At 45.8% G+C, this 13,662-nt stretch overlaps 1 protein-coding gene across 2 annotated transcripts in view; it reads right to left on the bottom strand.

The window, feature by feature from the left end:
* Nucleotides 1–13,662, bottom strand: part of LOC135917152 (cell adhesion molecule Dscam1-like) — a 1,023,231-nt gene that overhangs the window by 620,999 nt on the left and 388,570 nt on the right. For both annotated transcript variants that reach the window (XM_070536836.1, XM_070536837.1), the window contains exons 13-14: nt 9,124–9,285; nt 1,889–2,170 (exon numbers count right to left, since the gene is read on the bottom strand). In XM_070536836.1, the coding sequence (XP_070392937.1) occupies nt 1,889–2,170; nt 9,124–9,285 (444 nt within the window). The remainder of the gene's footprint in view (nt 1–1,888; nt 2,171–9,123; nt 9,286–13,662) is intronic.

The following is a 13,662-nucleotide window of genomic DNA, read 5'->3' as shown; positions in this document are numbered from 1 at the left end:
CATATTCGCCGCGCCGCGTCACAATGTGGTAGTAGCAGAGGAAACATTGCTATCACAGTCAATTGTTTCGTGCAGAAGCTAATCATCATCGGAGGTTGATAAGTTTATCAAATCAAAGCAGTGCCTTTGCGATAGGCGCGGCGACATGCAACTGGCTGCCGTCATTTTTAACATCTCTACATCACAAGCCAATACGAATAGTCTGTAGGCCACCTGCCGATAAAGAGAGCTCACCAGACTGTCAAAATGGTTTGGAACAAACCGGCCAGTTACTGGCAATTTGAAAGAGCGCCCAAACACTTTAACAAACCAGACTCGTAATCAGCACTAATTGCAAAAAAAAAAAAAGCTGGAGAACTGTAACCGAGGAAGACTCGGGCACAGCACGTAAAGAGTTAAACAGTCGGTAGCCTTGTGTTTCTTCCTCGTGTATCGTGGTGTTTGTTCGTACAGTGTTATACCCCTGTCGCATGGGCACCCACGAACTCCGTTGAGCATGAAACTCCCTAACGGAGATTGACGGCAATGGAGTTGCGGCCGTGCTACACGGCACAGCGCGAGCTTTCGGCGGGCGCCGCACGGGGTACAAACGGCGCTGCTGCGCTTACTTCCGCGTGCAACTGCTCACATATACGGTCGCCGTTAAAGTAATCTATGAGCATTTTTTTTAACGCAGTATGTTATAATATAAAATCACAGCGAGAAACTTTGCGGTACGTTACCGCAAGACGTTTGTTTTCCAAGCATTGCGAAGTTGCAAGCGATGCTGGCCACACTGCGCTCTTGCTTTCGTGCGTGGGCAGAGCGGGTCACGTTGTTGGGTCGGTGCGCTTCGAGTTGTGATTCCGCTGTGTAATCGCGCGTGTCTGTGTGTTCGCGATGCGCCGGGATCGCTCATGGTGCGTGTCACTCGGAGGATTTTACCCGTACGGCTTGAACGATACGTGCGGCTCCCGTGCATATAAAAACAAACAAAATGGCGGAAGGACGTTTCCCGATGCAGCGTGGCGAAGTATTGGTGTAGAGAGTACAGGTGCTGATGCCCTTAAATACAAATTAAAACATCCATTATATGGCATATATCCCAAGGCAAAAAAAATAATGCTAAAATTTGTAAATGAACCAGTTACGACGATTTTACTAGCGTGGTTTTCTGCAGAACTGTAGCTGCCTGCGAACGAGAGTACTCCATCCAACCGTAATGGTCATTGCCGAACTCCCTTCACCCAAAATCTCCATTTAACTTCCTTGGCGCAAAGGAGACCGTGTGACACCGAGCGCAACTCCATTGGCGTAAAGACGAAGGAGTTCCACGGCGTTCGCGAGTGCCCGTGTGACAGGGGTATTAAACCCAGCGCAACATCATGATCGCTGTGCCGGGCCGCTGCGCAGCGCAGTGTCTCGTTGCGTGCTTGTTTGAATTCCATTACAACTCGTCGTGGCAGCCCAACGGCTATAGCTTTGCGTGGCTGAACTCGAGGTAGCGGGTTTCATACCGGTTCCGGCGGCCGCATATCGAAAGGAGCGAAATGCAAAACCACTCGTAAACATCGATTAAAGTTCACAATAAACATCACAAAGTGGAAAACAAGATTTCGAACTCTGTCATTGCGCCATGCCTCACAATCTGATCGAGGTTCTGGCGTGCATGGCCACACTTTTTTTTAACTCACAGTGACCTGATCCAATGATCTCACAGTGATCATTGGATTCTGGATTTTTTTTTAATGTAAAGCAGCATCGGAGAAAGGCCAGTTCGTCGTTGTAATTATTACGTGCTGTGAAATACGGCATGCTCTTAAGTAAACAGGCGGTATACTGATCGAATCAGCGCTTATTCTCTGCAGCAGCTCCAAACGAAAAGCAGCGGACTGGCAATGCTGCTCACCCTGAACAACGAGTGACGCGCTGTGACTCGCGCTGGCAGCCGCGTTGGAGACGACGCAGGTGTAGTTGCCGTTGTGCCTGACGCTGAGGCTGGTGAAGGTCAAGTCGCTGGAGAAGGCGTCCGTCTGCGCACGGACACCCAACTCAGCACCCAGCGGCCGACCGTCCTTGCGCCAGCCGAACTCGAAAGGCGGGTCGCCAGAGATCACCGTGCAGCCGAGACGTGCACGCATGCCAGCCTGCAGGCCACTCGGGAACGAAAATGGGGCGATGGTCGGCCGCACTGCACAGATTGGAACATCAGCGTCTGCTTTGCACTACATATGCCAAATGATCAGCTGTGTCGCTTTCAGGTATGGCCAATGTCTAAAGCACAAATCTAGTTGTGTGGTCAAAAGTGCTATTTGACGGATGCTGGCTTGCTAGGGTACATATTTCAGAATAGCAGAACGGTTGGTCCAGTTGGGGATGCATATTTAAGTACGGAGAAGGGCGAAATGCAGGACAAAGTAAGCCGAGACAGAAAGGACAAGTGCTACTGGCAACTGTGAAATTTAAGTGGAAAAATTTGTTGCGGCAGGACAATGCACGCATGTGGACAAGATCGAGGGAAACGAATAATAAAAAGAGCAGGCTCGGAAAACAAACTGGGCGATAGGGTTAAAATTGCATACAACGCTAGCACAATCTTTTCATGAAAGATGACAATTGGGAAGCATGTGCACGCTGTCAAATGCGAACAATTGGCGCAAGAGGCATAAAATTGATGTGAATGAATCAACTTAGGATTACCTACCCATGAATTGTGCTTCTTCACCTTAAAGTGCCAACGAAGCCCCGCTAACGCAAACGTTAGATTCAGAATATGTACTGACATCGCTTTCACAAACTCAGCTTGTAATTTCGTTTTTGCAGGGCTTGTAATTTCCGCATTCTTCAACCGCGGATAGCAACCGCTACCTTTGCATTGTAAAGCAAGAGTCGGAACCTTTGATACGAAACACCTGAAGCGTTGTCGCATCCTGTCGTTCAGACATTGTTCAGTCTTTTCCAAGTATGCACGACCGCTGCTTAAAGGCATGATGTACACGACAGGTATAGCCCATGGCGCATACTGATACTCATGCTTCGCCGTACAGCAATTCTTTACTTGACTATCGGTGACGCGTTTGCACAGTTGTGCCAACTTGAATGGCGCAGAATACAGAAGATGCACTCCATGCTTCCCTGCGACTTTTCCTAAGTTGTGAAACCTTATACACATAAGGCACAACCTCGAACAAACTGCGTGGTGCCTACATGGTCTACCACAGGCTCTTTGCACAGCTCATTAAGCGGCGTTTCCATACCGGACGTGGTAAGCCCACCTGCCGCAAGCTTACTACTTGGGGACCCAAGTTTTCTATTATCCTGTGAGGGTAGGACTTCAGAAGAGCCGACCCTAAACATGACTTAGCGATTCCGTTTTTAATCATTTGCGAATGTGATGAAGGGTAGAATGGCTTTCTTGTGTCTTGGCATCTAAGCCCAGCACGTGTGGTAACTATCCCTAAAGAAGTATACCAAGATCTAAAGACTGAATGGAATTGATATGCTGCAGCTCAAATGCGAACATAACTGAGGAGAAACACTTTCTAAAGCTTCTCCGACCGACATAGCCGCAAATGTTAAGCAGTTGGTGCGTCTGAATTTAGGATGACTAAATGGAACGAAGAATGATAGGCGTAACGTTAAGAGACATGAAGAAAGCGGTATGGATTCGAGGGCAAACGAGGATAGCCGGTATTCTAATTGACATGAAGAGAAAGAAATGGAATTGGGCAGGTCATGCAATGCATAGGCGAGGCAACCGGTGCACCATTACGGTTATAGAATGAGTGCCAAGAGAAGGGAAACGCAGTCGAGGACGGCAGAAGACTAGGTGGGGTGATGTAATTATAAAATTCGCAGGTGCAAGTTCGGATCGGTTGGCGCAAAGCAGAAGTAATTGGAGATCGCAGGGAGGGGCCATCGTCCTGCGGTGGACCTAAATATAATGATAATGATGATAAAATCGTCTACGATCTAAATACCTTTACTACGCCTAGTTCAGCTGCATTAAGCTGACCTTTCAGTTGACGGTCAAAGGTAGCGAGAAAAATTTCGCAGAGAACAGGAGCTAAGCAAGAGTCTATACAGATGCCTTGTTTATGAATGTACAAGCAGTTTGCGAAAAAATTATAGTGGTGCCAAGGTAACATCTCAGCAGCTCGAGGAACCGCTATTTCGACACGCTGCATTCGTTTTGAAACGCGACCATGCCGAAATGGTAACTGAGTTCGCTCGCAGTTGGAAACAGCTCGTGGTGTGCTACTAGAGTAAAATAGTTGCTCGGAGTCGATGGACACACTGCAGTTCGCTCCTGTGATGGCTTGCTGCAGAACATCAGTCACACATTCGGAGCCCCTGACCATCATCTGCTAACAACTTATTCAGATGCTTTAGAAGGTAGCTGGTCAGGACACTCTGGCACTTCCCCTTCTCAGAGACAATTCTTCTCAATGGGCACAGATCTTTGCGGCTTCACCGAGTAAAATATTTTCCGAGCCCGTGATTAATGTCCTTCAAGTACATTAAATCAAGGACAAAGACCGGTACCCTAGAGTAGTTCCTGCCCGCTGTGAAAAGTTCAATGCGTAAATATTTATATGCCTAACCAAAAAGGAAGCCGATCCGTCCGTCTGCCACATAAGACAACTCGCAATAAAGTTATAGTAAAACAAATATAAATTTGAAAGGGAGAAGCTTGGCGGTGGTGATTTCGAACCTACGACCTCAATAACTGAGTGCCTTACCATTGGGCTTGCAAGTACACCCACGCTTGCAGTACGTGAATATATCTGAACCATACGAATGTGTTCTACCGGCGGTAAAAAAAATAGAAATGTCAAAGGAGAACAGTTTCTACGAAGGCTTCCTTGAAAGATACAGTGATCGCGGAATAAAATCCCTCTCTAGCACCACGTGTAGAGCCGACTTGGATCACTGTGGACACAAAAAAATTCCCATTTTGCAAAACGTAATGACAAACACGCCACATCCCTGATACGTTTCGGTGGTCACGGGATGCGCGTTCCGTGAGGGCTTTCCTTCACCGACAGAAATGCAACCTATCTCTGAGTGCACATGCGCTGCACGTCACACAACACACACAGATAACCAGTCAACGAGTTGATAAAGATGATAACCTGTTATATGTATGGATTATATGGGTCTCATCCCCTTTGATAATGGTTCTACGTACATGGATAAGGTGCTAATGAGTGTTGTAACAATTCTGATAGGGTAAATAAGCATTGATAACGGTTGATAAGGGTCGAATCAAGTCCTATAAGGCGGATAAAGACCGACAAGATTTCATAAGGGTCGGATCATATCCGATAACGTTAATCAGGACGGATAATGGTTGATAAAGATCGAACCGATCGTGATAAGATCTATACCTACCGATAAGGGTTGATAAGGGTTTATACTCGTCCGATCAAGTTCCATAACATTGATAAATAGACCGGGCTGCATGGGGTTGAGCAAGTGACACAATGTTTTCGAATACTTAAACTCTTAGACGAGTACCGGCGTGAATTTTTTCTCGTCAGCTTTGACCGTTAACTGAAATGTCAGTTTGATGAAGCCGAACTAGGCTTAGCGAAGGTATTCAGATACATAGACAATTCTTTGTTGGTTTTAAATTCAGACGCCCCGACACTCTTAACATTGGTGGCTACGCTGGTCGTAGAAGTTTTTAGCTGCCCACGTTTGAGCTCTAGTAGGCCCATTCCATTCAGTTTTTCGACCTTGGCATACTTCTTTAAGGAAAGTGAACACATCTGCTGGGCTCACATGCACAGATCGCAGAACGCCATTCTACCATTCCCGTGCTCACATTCAAAACTGATTAAAAGGGGAATCTCAAAATCATGTTTCTCGTCGGCTTTTTTGATATAACGGAAAGATTCCGTCACCAAGCAGCAAGGTTGCAGCAGGCGGGTTTCCCGCGTCGGTTCCTTCAAACTGTCGCGGAAGCACTGCTCAATCAGCTCCGCAAAGAGCCTGCAAATGACGATGTAGTCGCCCCGACGAAGAGGCATTGGTTCGAGGTTGAACCATATGTGCATGAGATTTCGTACAACTTAATGAAAGTCGCAGGGCAGCATGGGGCGAATCTTGTGTGTTATGCGCCATGCAAGTCGGTAGAACTTTGGAAACGCGTCATGGAAAATAAGGAAATACTGCACCGCTAAACGCGAGTATCAGCATGCCCCATGCGCTGCTCCTGTCGTGTGCGTAATTACTTTAACCTGCTGTCGTGGTCACGTGGGATACACTGGCCAGCGCCTGAACGACAGGCTGCGACAGCACTTTAGGTGTTAGAAATCAGGTTAAGGGTGGAATCTAGCTTTGCAGTGCAAAAGTTTCTGTTCGTATCCACCGCTGAAGAATGCGGAAGTTGTAGGCCGCGGAAAAAGGAAATTGAAAGTTTCGACTATGGAAGCGACATTATTAGATAGTACTGTATTTCATATCTGTGTTAGCGCGGCTTCGGTAATACCTTTAAACGAAGAAGCGCGATTCATAGGTAGCTACAGCTAAGCTCGTTCGTTCACTTTTGTGTTTTATGCTTCTTGTTCCAATTGTGCTTAATTGACAGCGTGCACATGCTTTCCAAATATGACGTTCCATGAAAAGATGGTGCACACTTTGTATGCAATTTCAGTACGAAAGCGCTACTAGCCTACCAACCTGGATACCGCTTCGGTCTGTGTGAAGCCTCTTCCTAAGAGCGTGCACAGCATCTGCTTGCTCTTTTAACACATACGCCGGCGTGTGTGTCCGTGAAATAAATGAAGAAAGTGCAATGTAGGAGTGATCGTCACCTGAAATGTCTAAAGAGATTTGTCGCGCCAAACACGGCGAACAACACCGAGCTCGGCGACAGAGACCGCGGGAAGTGGACCCATGAATAATATAAGAACAAACAATTACGACTGCAGCAACAAATGATTGTTGGGTGTAGTACATTTCAATCCATCCAGTGTGGCTGATCCCCCTCATGGGTACGAGCCATGTTTTGAGGCAACAACAACAAGAGAATTGGTGGCGTTGAAACGTTTCAACTGTCTAATAACGACAGACACGACTGCGCAACGACAGGTTGCACAAGCGTGCCATGTGCACTGCCGACACGGGGGAACAGCGGCAAGCCTGACTAGCGGCGGACGCTGCATAAAAGCATCGCAAGCCTGAGGAACGTGAGTCTTTGGCAATGGCTGCGATGTTCGTCTTCAAGTGGTACTTCTTCGACAACCCGCTTGGCTTTGCGTGTTCTCTGTGTGACAGACTGTGGCACAAGAAGGACTTCGACTGCGCCATGGCCCCCATATACGCGACCTTGGCTTTGGTCTTTCCAAACGTTGAACAATTCTCTTCGTTTATGGCGTGTAGAACGCGTCAGTCTTTGCTTGCACAAGCTAGAGTGCCTTTCTACTCTGTGAGCAATGGGTACAAATATCCGCCCAAATCTGCCTACCTCCTTCCGCTGAAATGTACAGCTCAGCGCATGATTTCCCCTTGCATACATTTCATGCAAGTGCTAAGGCTGCTCTACAACATTGGCCAGTACGGCGTGAAACAACCAAATGGTCGTTGTGCAAGTCTGTTATCCTCCTCTTCCTATTTCCACCGAGTAACCCTGTATGCATTATGCGACACAGTGTGCATGACTATGCGCATCATGTGTCCAATAAATAAACAGTTTCATAAGGACATCGCGAGTGCAAGTGATTCAATTAACAACCAATCAAACAACGACCTAGAAATGCCTAACTTTCCGCAAGAAAATGAGCTTTCGCACAATATAACGTGGTTGCCGCAGCCAAACCGTTTGTAATTATTTTGCCATATCGCCTGTGTTTCTTACGCCTGCTCTTTTTGTTGCTCGTTTCGGGTTGTCCTGGGCGCATGCGCGCATGGTCTTGCTACAGCGAAACTTTCCCCATAAACGTTCAGATTTGTCAGCATTGCTTGTCCAGTCTACCTGGTCTTACTTCGTGCCGTGTTTCGCGCTTCACCGTACTCCAATAGGGTACATACATTCATAGTGAAGGTAAATAATATGGCCTAACTCTTCTGTGAACGAGTCATTAGTATGATATTACTTTCTCTTGTGGCATTACGGATGTACGCTGTAACCACGATAGCATGCACATGATCTTGATTTCAAGGCAGCATTGAACGTTGAATATGCTTAGTCAAAATGAAAATAATCGCTGAAGCCGAACATTGTTTTACGCTGCTCAACTAGTGTAACATCGTTCACCATTTGCTCCGTCGTAAATTGGGTGGATCAGCAAGAAAAAAAGAAAACATTTTCAAAGAATACGCTTGTATCAAATTCCTTCTCTCGAGAAGGAGCTTCAAGTTCCTGAAATGGCTGCCAGTCATACGTGTTCTGGCACCATGTCATCATCATTTATTGGTCCTTAAAGACCCAAGGAAGGGGCATTACTTAAGGGGGGGGGGTGGAACATTGAACACAACAACCTAGGTCACTGTCAAACATTGTCACAATCAGTGATCAGAAGGATATATACAGAACAAGTACAAAAACCGTTTAAATAAGCATTAACAATTTTAATTATAAAAATAGCAACAGTAAAGTAAACAGAGGCAAGCAGAAGCAGGCAAGAATTTTCACATCATGTTTTCAAATAGTAGGTCAGTAACTGCCGGAGATTATATGGATCACGTTCTATTACAATATAGTCTGGTAATGAATTCCATTCTCCAATTGCAATTGCAATTGCAATTGGACACTGATGTCGCCACATCAGTGTCCAAAACAGTAAAATTTTCACCAGTTAACTGTAAACAAAGTTATGCGGCAGGTTCGCAGTCCTTGACGTAATTGTTTATTATCCGTGATTTCACCATTATACGTTTATTTTGTATTGAGCATTTGCCTATAACTAATATTAGCATGTGCCTGGTACATTTCCTCCACATTAATTTATGACTAGCCGAGGACAGTCACACTGAACAATCGCTGCAAAGTGATAAATCATACAATTTGAGTATAGCTTATAGGTGATGGAGTTGCAATAGTAAAGAGAAGGGTCGCTTTGGCAAATGCTTGTTGCCTAGCACTGTAACGCGTAACGCACTGCGCACTCTATGGAGCTGTCATTGAACGTCTCTCACCGCGCACATTAACTTCTACTGTGCCATTGGCGCTCTCTCCTTGATTTCCCGTAACATGACATGTATAGGTGCCGTTGTCTTCATACTGTCGCACTTCGCTGATGACAAGACTGCCGCCCCGGAGCACTTCTTGCCGCTTACTTGACGGGAGGTGGATTCCGCCTGCACAATAGACGTCAGGAAACCGTTACATACAGTCTTAAATGACGCGAATGCACATGACCTACGTATGGACTGGATACATAACGATTCATACATTTAGCTATTGATTTATTACCTTGTGCTCAGATTACGTATGGCTGCTCCAGAATTGCGTGGGGTGCTCAGTGTTCGAAACACGATACCAGGAACACATGGCTACCGGCGTTATTACCCCAATGGAGGACGCTGGGGAAACCGAGATGATGCATCGCGTCAATGTGGACATGTCTACTCTACATGATAAATATATGCGCGAAATTTCAGTACAATAAATTCTGTTCCATGACAAGAAATACATTTGAGCTAGGTTTCGCGACGATAAAGGTCGGCACAAGGTTGCAGTCATCGCTTTTAGGAAAAAAGTAAAACCGGCGAGTCCCTGTGTGGCATGCAGCAATCGTCTTCTTATAAGAGCGGCTGTTGTCATGTATGTCTTGCGCCGCGACGCCAGTAAACTAGAAATGCCAATACGTAAGACAAGTATGAGGAATACGGCAGCTGGTTTCTACAAAAACGTGCCGCCGACACTAGTTTGAGATGATCCTTGGGGAGTGCGCCTGACATGTTAGTAAGGGGTCAATTCTGCTGAGCGTTATTATGAAAACAGTTTAAACCGAAAACGACAAAGGGTTAGGCGAAAGAGACGTGAAAGGTTAACCACAGTAAGCGTCCGGATGGCTACTCGGCATTGGAGAAGGGGGGGTGAAGCGTAGAAAGGATGAGGAGAAAAGAAGATGTATCAAGGAACCATTTCGTACAAACAGAACGAAGGTTGTTGTAAACAATTACAGTTTTACTGCGATAGCAATAATGCACACTACACGCGCATTTCTGCCGTCGGCGTCACCGTCGCCATGTGGTTTCGTATAATTGAAAGCGTGTGAGGATGAACCGGCGAACACAGTTCAATCTCGCATGCGCGACAGAGGAACGCGGCCCGGATGCGTGGCCTCTCCTATCGCGCGCGAGGCAGGGGGGCCAGGCGAGGGAGGTAGGGCGTTCTTCTCCGGCAGCTCCTATATTATAGGGTACCTCAATCCTCAATGTCCTCCTTGCCCGCTGCTCCGTATAAAAGGGGACAACCGCGGCGTCTTCTATGGCGTTGGTCACGCGAATCGTGGATGCCGTAGTAGACGCTTTTGGCGGACGTTGTAGGGACGCGTTGCCGGTGCTCGTGTGTCTTGAAAGCATTTGCCACAGGGCCAAAGTGCGCGGCATCGTGGGCCTCATTTTCAAAGCGGTCCACGATGTTTGCAGAGTGCGCGCAGTGCCGGTAGCTTCGTATGCGCTGTGCTTTCGACGTTTCGTTCGTGTTAACGCAAGCAAAGCATAAAGGTCAATTCGCTTGCTGCTGCCGCGATTCCTTACTCCAGATTTTTCAAAGCGAGTTTTCCAACTCATCTAGCGAGATGTGTTCATGTTTACTTGTGCGCGTGTGACACCGTGCTGGGTAATTTAGTTAAAACGCGTTGATGGAATAGTTGGTTTGAATTTATGATAGAATGTGCCAGCGCGACTGAATAATTACGTAGAAAGAAGACCACAAAGACAGCGCTGTTTCTGTGTGTCTGCTTCTATCTACGTCCTCTTGAGTCACGCTTACACATTCTATCATTGTTAATTTAGTTAGTAAGTGAATCGTTACTTCGTACAGCTATCTACTAATTTGTTATCGCAATCGCTTTTTTTACAATTTTGTTGAAACACTCGTGATTTTTTTTACGCACTTGTGATCTTAAAGCAACTCCGGCTAAAGCTGGCTTGCACCACTATTCCGCGTAACGAAAGAGGTAGAAGGCTCGCTGTATATAGATTCCACAGACGACGCACTTGACTGAAAGGAATAGTTGGAATGGTTAAAACGTCCGCAGTGATCCACAACTTTTGAGACGTGATTTTTGAGAGTGGGCTCAACGACCGTACATGTTCTATCGTAGACGCGTGAACATCTAATGAAGGGTATTATCCTTGCGACATGCCTGGTTATACAAACGTTCCCAGCATGTCTCTTTACCAACGTTGAGAAGTAAAATATGTGAGTATGAGTTTCCATCCATGTATCAAAGACCGCATTTCTTGCTCAAATGATCTCTTCATGCATATCTGGCATTCGATATTTTCAGTTATTTTTAAAAGTTGTTTATAGCATTGAAAATATTACACCAATAAGCTTATTATTTATTTATTTATTTATTGAAGGTAGCTCAAGGACCCTTTAAACAGGATCTTATATGAGGGGTGACCGGAATTAATGTTTACAACGAGAAACTCAACGGCGGCTTGGAACTGAACAGGGTTGACGTGAAGGACGCCGCCTGAGGGAAAATTGTTCCTGTCGATGACTGTTTTGATGAAGAACGACTAAAGGTGTGTGCTGGTGTGGCTTTCTTATGATACTTAACGTATACTTCACGTACCTTCCGATCCCTATCTATTTAGGTGTCTAACATATTCAAGAAATAAACGAGAAGAAAGGGGGTTAACCGAGGGGCCCGATTTTTATTAGTCATGTCATAAGAAGCCAACAAACACTGACACCAAGGACAACATAGGGAAAATTACTTGTGCTTGAGAAAATGGAATGATGAAACGATAAATTAATTTGAACTAAAGTGGATGAACAAACAACTTGCCGCAGGTGGAAACCGAACCCACAAGCTTCGCATTTCGCGTGCGATGCTCTACCAATTGAGCTACCGCGGCGCTGTTTCCCCATCAACTTTCTTGGATATTTATGTGTCCTAGTAGGACCTTGGGATCATTAGCCAGCGCCACCACTCACAGACCTTGGCGGCGGACGTGGAACGTCTTTCTTGCCGCCGGCGTCGCGAGAACGTGATCGTTTTGGGTGAAGCAACTGGTCAATAAACCCACATATGCTACCTGAAGGCATCAATGTAGCCGGATTCGAGACCCTCGTTATGTAATAAACGAGAAGAAAGGGGGTTAACCGAGGGGGCCGATTTTTATTAGTCAGATCATAAGAAGCCAAGAAACACTGACACCAAGGACACCAAAGGGGAAACTACTTGTGCTTAATAAAATGGAATAATGAAACGATAAATTAATGGGAATTAAAGTGGATGAAAAAACAGCTTGCCGCAGGTGGGAACCGAACGCACAACCTTCGCATTTCGCGTGCGATGCTCTACCAATTGAGCTACCGTGGCGCTGTTTCCCCATCAACTTTCTTGGATATTTATGTGTCCTGGTAGAACCTTGGGAGTGTTAGCCAACGCCACCACTCACCAGAAATGTACTTTTGTGTGCATGGTAATTGTGAGTACGGTAATTGACCTAATAAAGAGTCTTAGAGGAATTTACTTTTGTGTGCATGGTAATTGTGAGCACGGTAATTACGGCAAGATGCAGGCTTACACCCACACTCTGCTATGTTACGGTAAGCAAGCATGAGCTAATTAGGCTGAAGTGAATGCGAGTGTGTCGTGGTTCATTGTACTAAAGAAATGAATGCGTGTGTATGTGTGGCGTGTCCATGGATAAGCAGGTTGTGACTGACTTAGTAATGCGTCTTAGAGAAATGTACTGACACATACATAGCAATTCTGAGTATGCTAATTAGGAAAGGTAATTAAATTGAAATAAAAGCGTACAGTGGCTCGTTGAGTTTAAATGGCTGGGTGCATATGTGTGTGCTTTATATTGATGAGAAGGCTGAGGTTTGTATATCTGTTTTTTTATTAAATGAGTATGCATGGCGTGTATGTATGGTATGTATGGGTTGTGTGTGGATGGAGAACGGTATTTATTGAGTATGTATAGTATAAGTACCAGTGGCACCCAAGACGATAATAGAAGAGGGAATAGTCTAGAGGAATTCGACATCCCACAAGTAACGCCGGACGAAGTAAACAAAGCCTTGAGAGCTATCCAGAGGGTGAAGGCCGCTGGGGAGGTTCAGGTAAGAGCAGATTTGTTGATGGACGGTGGCCAGATTTTTCTAGAAAAACTTCCCGCCCTCTATACGCAATGCCTCATGACTTTGAGCGTACCACAATCTTGGAAGAACACTACATAATCTTAATCCATATGGAAGAGGACGCCAAGGACTTGAAAAATTATAGACCGATAAGCGCACTATCCGTTGCCTACAAAGTAGTTACTAAGGTTGTAGCCAATAGAATCAGGTACACCTTAGATTTCTGTCAACCAAAGGACCTGGGAGGATTTCGTTAAGGCTACTCAACAACAGACCGTATTCACACTATCATTCAGGTGAGAGAGAAATGTGGGGAATATAACCAACCCTTATGTATAGCTTTCATTGATTACGAGAAAGCGTTTGATTCAGTCCAAAACTCAGCAGTCATGGAGGCA

Source organism: Dermacentor albipictus, chromosome 4, assembly GCF_038994185.2.
Source record: "Dermacentor albipictus isolate Rhodes 1998 colony chromosome 4, USDA_Dalb.pri_finalv2, whole genome shotgun sequence".
Lineage (NCBI taxonomy): Eukaryota > Metazoa > Arthropoda > Arachnida > Ixodida > Ixodidae > Dermacentor > Dermacentor albipictus.
This window is presented reverse-complemented; position numbering and strand designations above follow the sequence as displayed.